This window comes from Mobula birostris, chromosome 4 (genome assembly GCF_030028105.1).
Source record: "Mobula birostris isolate sMobBir1 chromosome 4, sMobBir1.hap1, whole genome shotgun sequence".
NCBI classification, from domain to species: domain Eukaryota; kingdom Metazoa; phylum Chordata; class Chondrichthyes; order Myliobatiformes; family Myliobatidae; genus Mobula; species Mobula birostris.
Genome location: NC_092373.1, coordinates 205,772,079 through 205,787,422, shown reverse-complemented (window position 1 = coordinate 205,787,422; position 15,344 = coordinate 205,772,079). Strand labels below are relative to the sequence as shown.

The 15,344-nt window shown below is 52.3% G+C and overlaps 1 protein-coding gene across 1 annotated transcript; it reads left to right on the top strand.

Annotated features, from left to right (window-relative positions):
- The first annotated feature begins 106 nt into the window (after window positions 1–106).
- LOC140196900 (retinol dehydrogenase 11-like) lies at window positions 107–8,675 on the top strand. Its single transcript, XM_072256825.1, has 5 exons — window positions 107–149; window positions 3,161–3,250; window positions 4,184–4,375; window positions 6,692–6,801; window positions 8,073–8,675. Exons 3-5 carry the CDS (start codon window positions 4,231–4,233, stop codon window positions 8,274–8,276), a joined length of 459 nt encoding a protein of 152 aa, XP_072112926.1. The 5' UTR covers window positions 107–149; window positions 3,161–3,250; window positions 4,184–4,230; the 3' UTR covers window positions 8,277–8,675.
- The last annotated feature ends 6,669 nt before the right edge of the window (window positions 8,676–15,344 follow it).

Genomic DNA, 15,344 nt, shown 5'->3' with positions numbered 1-15,344 from the left:
AACCAATCTTTTTCTTTTCACATATCTATAAAAGCTTTTACAGTCAGTTTTTATGTTTCCTGCCAGCTTTCTCTCATAATCTTTTCTCCCCTTCCTAATTAGGCCCTTTGTCCTCCTCTGCTGGAGTCTGAATTTCTCCCAGTCCTCAGGTGAGCCACTTTTTCTGGCTAATTTGTATGTTTCTTCTTTGGAATTGATAGTATCCCTAATTTCCCTTGTCAGCCACGGGTGCACTACCTTCCCTGGTTTATTCTTTTGTCAAACTGGGATGAACAATTGTTGTAGTTCATCCATGCAACCTTTAAATGCTTGCCATTGCATATCCACCGTCAATCCTTTAAGTGTCATTTGCCAGTCTATCTTAGCTAATTCACGTCTCATACCTTCAAAGTTACCCTTCTTTAACTTCAGAACCTTTGTTTCTGAATTAACTATGTCACTCTCCATCTTAATGAAGAATTCCACCAGATAATGGTCACTCTTACCCAAAGGGCCTCGCACGACAAGATTGCTAACTAACCCTTCCTCATTGCTCAATACCCAGTCTAGAATGGCCTGCTCTCGAGTTGGTTCCTCGACCTGTTGGTTCAGAAAACTATCCCACATTCATTCCAAGAAATCCTCTTCCTCAGCACCCTTACCAATTTGGTTCACCCAATCTATATGTAGATTGAAGACACCCATTATAACTGCTGTTCCTTTATTGCACGCATTTCTAATTTCCTGTTTAATGCCATCCCCAACCTCATACTACTGTTAGGTGGCCTGTACACAACTCCCACCAGCGTTTTCTGCCCCTTAGTGATATGCAGCTCTACCCATATCGATTCCACATCCTCCCGGCTAATGTCCTTCCTTTCTATTGCATTAATCTCCTTAATCTCCTCTCTAACCAGCAATGCTACCCCATCTCCTTTTCTTTCATGTCTATCCCTCCTGAATATTGAATATCCCTGAATGTTGAGCTCCCATCCTTGGTCACCCTGGAGCCATGTCTCTGTGATCCCAATTATATCATATTCATTACTAACAATCTGCACTTTTAATTCATCCACCTTGTTACAAATGCTCCTTGCTTTGAAACACAAAGCCTTCAGGCGCTCTTTTACAACACTCTTAGCCCTTATAAAATTATGTTGAAAAGTGGCCCTTTTTGATTTTTGCCCTGGATTTGCCAGCCTGCCACTTTTTCTTTTCACCTTACTACTTTTTGCTTCTACCCTCATTTTACACCCCTCTGTCTCTCTGCACTTGTTCCCATCCCCCTGCCACATTAGTTTAAATCCTCCTGAACAACAGTAGCAAATGCTCCCCCTAGGACATTGGTTCCAGTCCAGCCCAGGTGCAGACCGTCCTGTTTGTACCCGTCCCACCTCCTCCAGAACTGGTTTCAATGCCTCAGGAATTTGAATCCCTCCCCCTTGCACCATTTTTCAAGCCACGTATTCATCTGAAATATCCTTCTATTTCTACTCTGACTAGCGCGTGGCACTGGTAGTAATCCAGAGATTATTACCTTTATGGTCCTACATTTTAGTTTATCTCCTAAGTCCCTAAATTCACCTTGTAAGACCTCATCCCATTTTTTACCTATATCGTTGGTGACTGTGTGCACCACGACCACTGGCTGTTCACCCTCCCACCCCAGAATGTCCTGCAGCCGCTCAGAGACATCCTTGACCCTTGCACCAGGGAGGCAACATACCCTCCTGGAGTCTCGTTTGCGGCCGCAGAAACGCCTATCTATTCCCCTTACAATCGAATCCCCTATCACTATAGCTCTCCCACTCCTTTTCCTTCCCTCCTGTGCCGCAGAGCCACCCATGGTGCCATGAACTCAGCTGCTGCTGCCTTCCCCTGATGAGACATCTCCCCCAACAGTATCCAAAACAGTATATCTGTTTAGGAGGGAGATGACCTCAGGGGACTCCTGCACTATCTGCCTACTGCTACGCTGTTTAGTGGCCACCCATTCCCTTTCTGCCTGTGTAGCCTTTACCTGAGGTGTGGCCAACTCACTGAACGTGCTATTCACGACCTTCTCAGCATCGCGGATGCTCCAGTATGAATCCAGTCGCAGCTCCAGCCGCTCAATGCGTCTGCCAGAAGCTGCAGCTGGACACATTTCCTGCACACATAGTCGTCAGGGACACTGGAAGTATCCCTGATTTCCCACATGCTTCAGGAGGAACAAACCACGGGGCTGATCTCAGCTGTCATGACCTACCCAATACACTACAGCCTCGCCGACTTCCTTGCTTCAAATAAAATACCGCTGCAGACCGTTCTCCTTTTAAAGGAACTTACCCGGCCTTCCCTCACTTGGAGTGAAGCTCGTCCTCAGCCTCTGCTCGCCGAAGCCTCTGGAGCCAAAGCCTCCTTACTCTGTCTCCCTCTACTCCGTCGCCCGCTCCGTCGAACTGCTCTCTTTTAAATACTCCCGCTGCTTCATGGACTGACTTTCACGCGCAGGGGAGTGAGGGGAAAGGGGAGGGTTGGGAGAGGAGAGAGGGTGGTGGGGTGGGGGGACAGAGCAGGGAGTTTTATGGGAGGGTTGTAGAGTGTGCTGGAGAAGTGGCTGAAGGTGGGCAGGGAGAGGGAGTCTCCAGGACAAGGGGCTCAACATGGAGGGAGGGGTGGAGTGTCCCAGGGAGGGGTGAGGATGCAGGGAGGGTCGTGGGGAGGCAGTGGTCTGCCGTTGGTGCGGAGCCCTCGTTAGCTTCTGTCACCCTCCACACCTGCCCCCCAACCCCGAGCTGTATGAACTACACCCCAATTGCCCTCTGGGCAAATGCTCACCCTCCCTGAGACCAGCCTTCTTCCCCACCCTCCCTCTACCCCCTCCTCCTCCCCGATACCCACACCACACCTCCTCCTCCTCCCACGTCTCACTCCTCTCCCTCCCCCCGCTTCCTCCCTGACCCCGGGGGCACCTCCACTGCCCTGCTCCTGGGACAGTCCATTGCCCTCCAGCCCTCTCACCGAGATGACTGGTTCCAGAACATTCTGATAAAGGGTCCCGGCCCAAAACGTCAGCTGGTTGTTCCTCCCCATGGACGCTGCCTGGCCTGCTGAGTTCCTGCAGCATTTTGTGTGCGCTTGCTCTGGATTCGTTATGAAATGTAGAGGAGAATGTACCCAACAATCTGCCTCCCCCCAGGTCTGCCGACTGCCATCACTCCCGAGGGCTTGGAGCTGACCTTCGCCACCAACTATCTGGGCCACTTCCTGCTGACCAACCTGCTGCTGGGTGAGTGTCCTGTGACTCCTGCCTCCCCCCTCAGTCTCACCAACAACCCCCACACCCCCCAGAGCAGACACATCCAGGGACAGAACACCCCCTCAGCAAAAACACCTCCCACCCTGGGCCTCTTCCTTCTGACCAGCCTGCTGCCGGGTGAGGGACTCCCATCTGATGCCCCACCCCGGGGAGGGGAGTCGGCAGTCAGGGGGCATAAGCTCAGAGTGAGAAGGGGAGGGTGTAACAGTAACCTGGGGGTGGCCGGTGAGCATGAGCGGGACAGGGGAAGCAATACACACAGAATGCTGGAGGGAGGAACTCGGCCGATAGGCAATGTCTGTCGAGGAGAATGGTCACACTTGTCCAGGGAAACGCTGGCCTGACATTGCTGGCCGTTCTGTTGCAAGGCTGCCTCCGATTTTTGGGTCCCATTTCTAAGAAAAGATGTGCTGATATTGGAGAGGGTCCAGAGGGGGTTTACGAGAATGATTCTGGGAATAAAAGACCTAACACAAGACAAACTTTTGATGGCACTGGTCTGGTGCTCGCTGGAGTTTAGAAGATTGAGGCAAGATCTCATTAAAACTTATACAATATAGAATTTAGAATGGACATGGAGAGGATGCTTCCAACAGTGGGAGAGTCTAAGACCAGAGGGCACAGCCTCAGAATAGAGGGACATCTATTTAGATGAGAGAGGAGAAGGAATTTCTTTAGCTGGAGAATGGTGAATCTGTGGAATTCATTGCCACAGACGGCTGTGGTGGCTAAGTCTTTGAGTGTATTTAGAATGGAAGTTGATATGGTCTTGACTCGTCAGGGTGTTGAAGGTTACGGGAGAAGGCATGGTACTGGGTGGGAAAATAATCAGCCATGATGGAATAGCAGAACAAACCCGCTGGATCGAATGGCCTAATTCTGCTCCTATGTCTTATGGACCAGGTCTGCTGAAGAAGTCTCCAAGCAGCCGGATTGTAAACGTCTCCTCCATGAACCACAGGCGAGGGGAGGTGAAGCTGGGGCAACTGCGGGGCGATGACCTGGAACGGACCCGCTTTGACCAGCTGTACAACAACAGCAAACTGATGAATGTCCTCTTCACCCTGGAACTCTCCAAGCAGCTACGGCACACAGGTTGGGGGCCGGCTCAGGGTACAGGATGGACAGGGGCAGGTTTTGCGTGGATCCAGGGAGAGGCTGGAATTTGGATTGGATCGGGGGTGGGAGGGGAGGGTCACAAATCTCTGCTGAATCTCTGACGTTTCACACAGTGCAGTGTAACAGACAACAGCACACATCGCAAAGATGTGCGGATTAATTGGCCGCTGGAAATTGCCCCCAGTGATTGGGGAGGGGGAGTGCGGAATCAATATTCATGGACAGCCGTTGGTTAATGCTGACCAGATGGGCTGAAGGACCCCTGTGAATCAATTTAAAATAATTTAAAATTCTCGCTGTCTGTGCAGAAACACAGCATGTCAGGCAAGTTCTGCAGAGAGAGGGATGGTCGCTATCCTTGACAGGTCCTCTCCTGTGTCCCTATTTAGAATTCTTACTCCTGAAGTTAAGCTGCTGAATTGTTAATGGCTGCAACACTCAGCCTGAACCACGGGTCCTATGAGATCAAACAGGCTCAGCTTAGGGCATTAGTCATCAACCTCCTACAACCTTTGATCCCTCTTCATGGAGATGAGACTAACTTTATTTTTCACACGTATATTGAAACATACAGTGTAATGTGTCACTTGCCGAGTGCTGGGACGTGCTTCCAGTGACAACAGGAGATACCAACTACTCACAAACCAGAACACAATCTCTGCATCTTAATGGAATATGGAGCAAATTAAGCACGAGGAGGGTCCCCACCCGTTCACAGGGAGAAGGAACAAACTCCTTATAGATAGCGAATGGAAGTGAACCCAGATCGCAGGTGCTGAAATAATGTTAAAAAATCACTGAAATACGGTGACCCCTCTAACACCTCACCATTACACAACCACTGAAATACGGTGACCCCTCTAACACCTCACCATTACACAACCACTGAAATACGGTGACCCCTCTAACTCCTCACCATTACACAACCACTGAAATACAGTGACCCCTCTAACCCCTCACCATTACACAACCACTGAAATACAGTGACCCCTCTAACACCTCACCATTACACAACCACTGAAATACGGTGACCCCTCTAACACCTCACCATTACACAACCACTGAAATACGGTGACCCCTCTAACACCTCACCATTACACAACCACTGAAATACGGTGACCCCTCTAACACCTCACCATTACACAACCACTGAAATACGGTGACCCCTCTAACACCTCACCATTACACAACCACTGAAATACGGTGACCCCTCTAACACCTCACCATTACACAACCACTGAAATACGGTGACCCCTCTAACACCTCACCATTACACAATCACTGAAATACGGTGACCCCTCTAACACCTCAACGTTACTCAACCACTGAAATACAGTGACCCCTCTAACACCTCACCATTACACAAACACTGAAATACAGTTACCCCTCTAACACCTCACCATTACACAACCACTGAAATACGGTGACCCCTCTAACACCTCACCATTACAAAAACACTAAAATACGGTATCCCCTCTAACTCCTCACTATTACAAAAATACTGAAATACATGCCCCCTCTGACACCTCACCGTTACGCAAACCAGGCATCATTTTAAGGTGATTGTTGGAAAAGTATCGGGGGTTGAGGGCAAAAGGTGAAAATTTTGAGGGAGACGCAGGGAAACATCATCACGTAGAGGATCATGAGCGTGTGGAACAAGCTGCCAGCACGTGGTCACGTGAGCTTGATTTCAACGTTTAAGTGAAGCCTGGATAGCTACATGGATGGTAGGGGTGTGGAAGGCTATGGTCCCAGCAGGTCATTGGGAGTCAGCAGCTTAAATGGTTGGAAATGAACTGGATGTGCCGAACTTTTAACCAAATCTAAGATCAATCTAACCCTTCTGTCCCACATCACCCTCCATTTTCTATCACCCATGTGCCGATCGAAGAGCCTTTTGAATGTCCTCCTCTGTCCGCCTTCACCACCTCTCCTGGCAGATTATTCTATACACCCCCTGTCTGTGGAAAGAACCTACCTTTGACATCCCCCCCCCACCCCCGGCAATACTTCCCTGCAATCACCTTAAAATGATGCCTGGATGTGTCAGTCAGTTCCACCTGGAGGGAAAGTCTATGGATGTCCACTTGATCTTTACCTCTTATCACATTGTACACCTCTACCAAGTCACCCTGCTGGTTCTGTGCCGGATGACTCTGATGGTGGTAGACTGACTGGTCGAAGCAGAGTTTTGGAATAATCTGGATGACTCTGACGTTGGTAGTCTGATTGACTGAGACCCTGACAGAGAGAGCTTTGGAACAATCCTGTGTTTGATTTTGAATCAAGGTGTGACTGTGAATGCGGTCCATCCCGGGGCGGTGATGACAGAGATAATGAGATACTACGGTCTACACTTCAGGATCATCTTCAAACTGATTGGATTCTTCTTTTTCAAGGTGAGAGATGTCTTGTAGAAATGTTTAAAAATATGAGAGGCACTGATAAGGGGAACATTAACAGTCTTTTCCACAAGTTGGGGGAGTCCAGTACTAGAGGGCAGAGGTTAAGGGTGAGGGAGAATGATTTAAAAGGAACCCAAGGGGCAACTTTTCTTTGCAAAGATTGGCATGTATATAAAAGAAGCTGCCAGAGGAAGAGGTTGAGGCAGGTTTGTTCGTGATTTGCCGTGTCGTATGATATGAGCAATCAGGTCTTTCCATGACCAAGATTGTTCTTGGTAAATTTCTCTACAGAAGTGGTTTGCCATTGCTTCTGGGCAGTGTCTTTACAAGACAGATGGCCCCAGCCGTTAACGATACGCTTCAGAGGTTGACTGGCATCCGTGGCTGCATAACCAGGACTTGTGATATGCACCAGCTGCTCCCATGGCTTTACGTGGCCCTGATCAGGGGCTGGGAAGGTGCTACACCTTGCCCAAGGGTGACCTGCAGGCAGCAGAGGGAAGGAGAGCCTTACACCTCCTTTGGTAGAGATGTGTCTCCACCCCGCCACCCAGGTGGAGAGACAGGTACAATAGTATTAATAAGCACTTGGTTAGGTACATAGAGGGGAGAGCCTTAGAGAGATGTGGGCTGACCGCAGGAAATTGGGAGAAATTGGGTCTAGCTAGGTGGTCACTGTGATCTACATTGACTAGATGGGCCGAAGAGCCTTTTTCTGCATTGATCTATATCTCTGCTGCTTGATTGTCTCCTCCTCCAGCCCCTGCATCCCCACCTCCCTGTCCTCCCCCAATCCCTGCTTTCTATGCCTAGCCCCCCTGGCCTAATAAGCCATTGGTCAGCTCACATTTGGAGTACAGTGAGCAGTTTTGGGTCCCTTATTGAAGAAAAATGTGCTGGTATTGGAGAAGATCCAGAGGAGGTTCATAAGGATGATTCCAGGAATAGAACAGAGATGAGAGTGAATTTCTTTAGCCAGAGGATGGTGAATCTGTGGAATTAATTACCATGGTTAGCTGTGGAGGCAAAGTCATTGAGTGTATCTGTAGCAGAGGTTGACAGGTTCTTGATTAGTCAGGGCATCAAAGGTTACGGGGAGAAGACAGGAGAATGGGATTGAGGGGGATGGTAAATCAGCCATGATGGAATGGTGGAGCAGACTCAATGGGCTGAATGGCCTCATTCTGCTCTGTCTTATGATCTGAAGGGGTAGTGGTGGATGCAGTGGGTCCTGGATTTCCACTAACTGTGTCTGTGTGTGGCAGTCTGCAGAGGAGGGAGCCGTCAGCTCCATCTATTGCGCCCTGTCCAAGGAGATGGAGGAGGTCAGCGGCAAGTACATCGACAGCGACTGCTCCCTCTCCCTCCCCAGCCCCACCGCACAGGATGCAGCCTTGGCCAGGAAACTCTGGGAAGCCAGCGCCACACTGACCGGCCTCAGTGAGGATGGTACGGGAGAGACACACTAACAGGAGACCATGTAGTGCTCAGAGCCACACGACGAGGAGGGCAATATGTCTTCCAACACCCCGCCCCACCCCACCCCACCTGACCTTCCTCATAGTCCCCATTCCACCATCCCTCCCCGTCCTGCCTGTCCACATCCCCCCACCCTCTCCAAAACTTTCCGATCTTCACCCCCACCCTTTCCAAACCTTCCCCATCTTCACCTCCACCCCTCCCTTCCCCTCCCCTCCCCTCCCCTCCCTCCCTTCCCCTCCCTCCCTTCCCCTTCCCTCCCTCCCCTCCCCTCCCTTCCCCCCTCCCCTCCCCTCACTTCCCTCCCTCCCCTCCCCTCACTTCCCCCCCTCCCCTCACTTCCCCCCCTCCCCTCAGTTCCCCCCTCCCTTCCCCTTCCCTCCCCTTCCCTTCCCTCCCCTCCATTCCCCTCCCTTCCCCTTCCCTCCCTTCCCTCCCTCCCCTCCCTTCCCCTCCCTTCCCTTCCCCTCCATCCCCTCCCTCCCCTCCCTCCCCTTCCTTCCCCTCCCTCCTCTTCCCTCCCTCCCCTTCCCCTCCCTTCCCCTCCCTTCCCTTCCCTTCCCTTCCCTCCCTTCCCTCCCTTCCCCTCCCTTCCCTCCCCTCCCTTCCTCCCCTCCCTTCCCTTCCCCTCCCTCCCCCTCCCTGCCCTCCCCCTCCCTTCCCCTCCCTCCCTCCCCTTCCCCTCCTTCCCCTCCCTCCCCTCCCTCCCCTTCCCCTCCATCCCTCCCCTTCCCCTCCTTCCCCTCCCTCCCCCTCCCTCCCCCTCCCTCCCCTCCCTCCCCTCCCTCCCCTCCCTTCCCTCCCCTCCTCCCTCCCTCCCCTCCCTCCCCTCCCTCCCCTTCCCCTCCCTTCCCCTCCCTTCCCCTCCCTTCCCCTCCCTTCCCCTCCCTTCCCTTCCCTTCCCTTCCCTCCCCTCCCTTCCCCTCCCTTCCCCTCCCCTCCCTTCCCTTCCCCTCCCTCCCTCCCCTCCCTTCCCTTCCCCTCCCTCCCTCCCCTCCCTTCCCTTCCCCTCCCTCCCCTCCCTTCCCTTCCCCTCCCTCCCCTCCCTCCCCTCCCTTCCCTTCCCCTCCCTCCCCTCCCCCTCCCTCCCCTCCCCTCCCCTCCCCCTCCCTCCCCTCCCCTCCCTTCCCTTCCCTCCCCTCCCTTCCCTCCCCTCCCCTCCCCTTCCTTCCCCTCCCTCCCTCCCCCTCCCTCCCCTCCCCTCCCTCCCCCTCCCTCCTCTCCCCTCCCTTCCCTTCCCTCCCCTCCCCTTCCTTCCCCTCCCTCCCTCCCCCTTCCCTTCCCCTCCCTCCCCCTTCCCTTCCCCTCCCTTCCCTTCCCCTTCCCTTCCCCACCCTTCCCTTCCCCTCCCTTCCCTTCCCCTCCTTCCCTCCCCTCCCTCCCCTTCCCTCCCCTCCCCTCCCTCCCCTCCCCTCCCCTCCCTCCCCTCCCCTCCCCTCCCCTCCCCTCCCCTCCTTCCCCTCCTTCCCCTCCCCTCCCTCCCCTCCCCTCCCTCCCCTCCCCTCCTTCCCCTCCCCTCCTTCCCCTCCCTCCCTTCCCCTCCCTCCCCTCCCCTCCTTCCCCTCCCTCCCCTCCTTCCCCTCCCTCCCCTCCCCTCCTTCCCCTCCCTCCCCTCCCCTCCTTCCCCTCCTTCCCCTCCCTTCCCTTCCCTCCCCTTCCCTCCCTTCCCTTCCCTTCCCTCCCCTCCCTTCCCTTCCCTCCCCTCCCTTCCCTTCCCTCCCTCCCCTCCCTTCCCTTCCCTCCCTCCCCTCCCTTCCCTCCCTCCCCTCCCTTCCCTTCCCTCCCTCCCCTCCCTTCCCTTCCCTCCCTCCCCTCCCTTCCCTCCCTCCCCTCCCTTCCCTTCCCTTCCTTCCCTCCCCTCCCTTCCCTTCCTTCCCTCCCCTCCCTTCCCTTCCTTCCCTCCCCTCCCTTCCCTTCCCTTCCCTCCCCTCCCTTCCCTTCCCTTCCCTCCCCTCCCTTCCCTTCCCTTCCCTCCCCTCCCTTCCCTTCCCTCCCCTCCCTTCCCTTCCCCTCCCTTCCCTTCCCCTCCCTTCCCTTCCCCTCCGTCCCTCCCCTCCCCTCCCTTCCCTTCCCCTCCCTCCCCTCCCCTTCCCCTCCCTCCCCTCCCCTTCCCCTCCCTCCCCTCCCCTCCCCTCCCCTCCCCTCCCCTCCCCTCCCCTCCCTCCCCTCCCCTCCCCTCCCTCCCCTCCCCTCCCCTCCCTCCCCTCCCCTCCCCTCCCTCCCCTCCCCTCCCCTCCCCTCCCCTCCCTCCCCTCCCCTCCCCTCCCCTCCCCTCCCCTCCCCTCCCCTTCCCTCCCCTCCCCTCCCCTCCCCTCCCCTCCCTCCCCTTCCCTCCCCTCCCCTCCCTCCCCTTCCCTCCCCTCCCCTCCCTCCCCTTCCCTCCCCCTCCCTTCCCTCCCCTCCCCCCTTCCCTTCCCTTCCCTCCCCTCCCTTCCCTTCCCTTCCCTCCCCTTCCCTCATTCTGTGGGTCTGTGAAAATAAAGAAAGATGATCTTTATTTCTCATGTGTACGTCAAAACACGAAGTGAAATGCATCATTTGTGTCCATTACCAGCAGAGTCTGGGGCAGCCTGCAAGTGTCACCATGTCCTCAACTCACTAAACCGAACCGTATGTCTTCAAATTTCACAGTAAAAATTATTATCAGAGTACATACAGTATATGTCACCACATACAACCCTGAGATTCTTCCTGTGCAGGCCTGCTCAGCAAATCTTTAGAATAGTAATTGTAAACAGGATCAATAAAAGAGCAAGAGCACAGACGACAAAAAACTGTGCAAATGCAAATGAATAGCGATAAATAATGAGAGTATGAAATAACAAGACAAAGAGTCCTCATAGTGAGATCATTGGTTGCAGGAACCTCTCAATAGATGAGTGTAGTTGACTCGGGAGATTCTGGCAGTTTTGGCAGTTCCTCTGTGCAATCAGGTCAATCGAGATTTGAATAGATCAGACTCAGCAGGAAGCAGCTGATTGGGCAATCGAGGTCAGGTGACCAAGCAGTTTGAAAAGCTCAAACAGATAAACAGAGGGGCAGCTCAAGCCTGTGGAAAGCAGCGAGTGAGTGAGTGAGTGAGTGAGTGGGTGGAGCTTTGAGGCTTTGACGAGAAGAGGTGGAGGACAAGCTAGCTCGCAGTTAGTTTTTACAATGCCTCCTGAGACGGTGATGTGCCTCTCATGTGAGATGTGGCAGTCTTGGGGGAACGCCCCTCTCCCGCAGAGTCACATCTGCCAGAAGTGCATACGGCTGGGCGATCTGGAAGACCGTGTGAAGAATCTGGAGCAGCAGCTGGATGACCGTCGACTCATAAGGGAGAATGAGGCAGTCATAGATGAGAGCTACAGGGAGGTAGTCACACCTAGGCTGTCAAAAGCAGGTCATTGGGTGACAGTCAGAGGGGGGAAAGCGAAGGTGAGCAGACAGGTAGTGCAGAGCACCCCTGTAGCCATTCCCCTGAATAATAAGTATAAAAAGGCATCCGTTAGTCTTGCGAGACCACGGATCTGCGCCTGGAAAGTCTTCACTCTCCAGGGCGCAGGCCTGGGCAAGGTTGTATGGAAGACCAGCAGTTGCCCATGCTGCAAGTCTCCCCTCTCCACGACACCAATGTTGTCCAAGGGAAGGGCATTAGGACCCATACAGCTTGGCACCAGTATCGTCGCAGAGCACTGTGTGATTAAGTGCCTTGCTCAAGGACACAACACGTTGCCTTGGCTGGGGCTTGAACTCACGACCTTCAGGTAGCTAGTCCAATGCCTTAACCACTTGGACACGTGCTCACACAATAATAATTATACCCTCCTGGATACTGTTGGTGGGGACAACCGACCACGTGTCAGCCACGGTGGGAGGGCGTCTGAGAGTGGCCCTGTGGTGCAGAAGGGTGGGACGGAGAAGCAGAGAGCTGTCGTCATTGGAGACTGTATAGTCAGGGGAGAAGACGGGAGATTTTGTGGACGTGAGAAGGACACCCACATGGTTTGTTGCCTCCTGTGTGCTAGGGTCTGGGATGTCTCTGACTGGGTGCACGACATCCTGGTATGAGAGGGAAAGCAACCAGAAGTCGTGATACATGTTGGTACCAACAACATAGGCAGGAAGAGGGATGAGGTTCTGAAGTGTGAGTTTCAGGAGCTAGGCAGAAGGCTGAAGAACAGGACCTCAAGGGTGGCGTTCTCAGGATTGCTGCCAGTGCTACGTGACAGTGATTGTAAGAATTGGAGGAGATGGCTTAGAAGTTGGTACAGGGAGTAGGGTTTTAGATCTTTGGATCATTGAGATCTCTTCTGGAGAAGGTGGGACCTGTACAGATTGGAAGGGTTGCACCTGAACTCGAGGGGGAGCAATATCCTTGCAGGTAGGTTTGCTAGCATGGTTCGGGAGGGTTTAAACTAATTTACAAGGGGAATGGGACCCGGAGCGATAGAGCAGTGAAAGAAGTGCATGGAGTAAAGCCAGATCTAACATATAGAGAGGCTTTGAGGAAAGAGAAGCAGAATAAATGGTGTAAAGGTAGGAAGGTAGAAGGGCTGAAATGTGTGTACCTCAATGCAAGAAGCATCAGGAACAAAGGTGATGAACTGAGAGCTTGGATACATACATGGAATTATGATGTAGTGGCCATCACCAGGGCAGGAATGGATTCTCAATATTCCTGGATTTCAGTGCTTTAAAAGGGATAGAGAGGAGCGAAAAGGGGAGGAGGGGTGGCATTACTGGTCAGGGATACTATTACAGCTACAGAAAGGGTGGTAATGGAGCAGGATCCTCTCTTGAATCAGTATAGGTGGAAGTCAGGAACAGGAAGGGAGCAGTTACTCTATTGGGGATATTCTATAGGCCCCCTGGTAGCAGCAGAGATACCGAGGAGCAGATTGGGAATCAGATTTTGGAAAGGTGCAAAAATAACAGGATTGTTATCATGGGTGACTTTAACTTCCCTAATATTGACTGGCACCTGATTAGTTCCAAGGATTTAGATGGGGCAGAGTTTGCTAAGTGTGTCCAGGACGGATTCCTGTCACAGTATGTTGACAGGCCGACGAGGGGGAATGCCATACTAGATCTAGTATTAGGTAACGAATCGGGTCAGGTCACAGATCTCTCAGTGGGTGAGCATCTGGGGGACAGTGACCACTGCTCCCTGGCCTTCAGCATTATCATGGAAAAGGATAGAATCAGAGAGGCCAGGAAAATTTTGAATTGGGGAAGGACAAATTATGAGGCTATAAGGCTAGAACTTGTAGGTGTGAATTGGGATGCTGTTTTTGCAGGGAAATTTACTATGGACATGTGGTCGATGTTTAGGGATCTCTTGCAGAATGTTAGGGATAAATTTGTCCCGGTGAGGAAGATAAAGAATGGTAGGGTGAAGGAACCATGGGTGACAAATGAGGTGGAAAATCTAGTCAGGTGGAAGAAAGCAGCATACATGAGGATTAGGAAGCAAGGATCATATGGTTCTATTGAGGAATATAGGGAAGCAAGAAAGGAGCTTAAGAAGGGGCTGAGAAGAGCAAGAAGGGGGCATGAGAAGGCCTTGGCGAGTTGGGTAAAGGAAAGCCTCAAGGCATTCTTCAATTATGTGAAGAACAAAAGGATGACAGGAATGAAGGTAGGACCGATTAGAGATAAAGGTGGGAAGATGTGCCTGGAGGCTGTGGAAGTGAGCGAGGTCCTCAATGAATACTTCTCTTCAGTATTCACCAATGAGAGGGAATGATGATGGTGAGGACAATATGAGTGAGGTTGATGTTCTGGAACATGTTGATATTAAGGGAGAGGAGGTGTTGGAGTTGTTACAATACATTAGGACAGATAAGTCCCTGGGGCCTGACGAAATATTCCCCAGGCTGCTCCACAAGGCGAGAGAAGAGATTGCTGAGCCTCTGGCTAGGATCTTTATGTCCTCGTTGTCCACGGGAATGGTACCGGGGGATTGGAGGGAGGCGAATGTTGTCCACTTTTTCAAAAAAGGTAGTAGGGATAGTCTGGGTAATTATAGACCAGTGAGCCTTACGTCTGTGGTGGGAAAGCTGTTGGAAAAGATTCTTAGAGATAGGATCTATGGACATTTAGAGAATCATGGTCTGATCAGGGACAGTCAGCATGGCTTTGTGAAGGGCAGATAGTGTCTAACAAGCCTGATAGATTTCTTTGAGGAGGTGACCAGGCATATAGATGAGGGTAGTGCAGTGGATGTGATCTACATGGATTTTAGTAAAGCATTTGACAAGGTTCCACATGGCAGGCTTATTCAGAAAGTTAGAAGGCATGGGATCCAGGGAGGTTTGGCCAGGTGGATTCAGAATTGGCTTGCCTGCAGAAGGCAGAGGGTGGTGGTGGAGGGAGTACATTCAGATTGGAGGATTGTGACTAGTGGTGTCCCACAAGGATCTGTTCTGGGACCCCTACTTTTCGTGATTTTTATTAACGACCTGGATGTGAGGGTAGAAGGGTGGGTGGGCAAGTTTGCAGACGACAGAAAGGTTGGTGGTGGTGTAGATAGTGTAGAGGATTATTGAAGACTGCAGAGAGACATTGATAGGTTGCAGAAGTGGGCTGAGAACTGGCAGATGGAGTCCAACCTGGAGAAGTGTGAGGTGGTACACTTTGGAAGGACAAACTCCAAGGCAGAGTACAAAGTAAATGACAGGATACTTGGTAGTGTGGTGGAGCAGAGGGATCTGGGAGTACATGTCCACAGATCCCTGAAAGTTGCCTCACAGGTGGATAGGATAGTTAAGAAAGCTTATGGGGTGTTAGCTTTCATAAGTTGAGGAATAGAGTTTAAGAGACACGAGGTAATGATGCAGCTCTATAAAACCCTGGTTAGGCCACACTTGGAGCACTGTGTCTAGTTCTGGTCGCCTCACTATAGGAAGGATGTGGAAGCATTGGAAAGGGTACAGTGAAGATTTACCAGGATGCTGCCTGGTTTAGAGAGTATGGATTATGATCAGAGATTAAGGGAGCTAGGGCTTTACTCTTTGGAGAGAAGAAGGATGAGAGGAGACAGGATAGAGGTATACAAGAAATTAGAGGAATAGATA

Coding starts and splice junctions, on each gene's coding strand:
- LOC140196900 (XM_072256825.1), top strand. CDS start 4,231: ATGAACCACAGGCGAGGGGAGGTGAAGCTGGGGCAACTGCGGGGCGAT. Junction 4,376..6,691: donor CAAGCAGCTACGGCACACAG/GTTGGGGGCCGG, acceptor TTTTGAATCAAG/GTGTGACTGTGAATGCGGTC. Junction 6,802..8,072: donor TTGGATTCTTCTTTTTCAAG/GTGAGAGATGTC, acceptor TGTGTGTGGCAG/TCTGCAGAGGAGGGAGCCGT.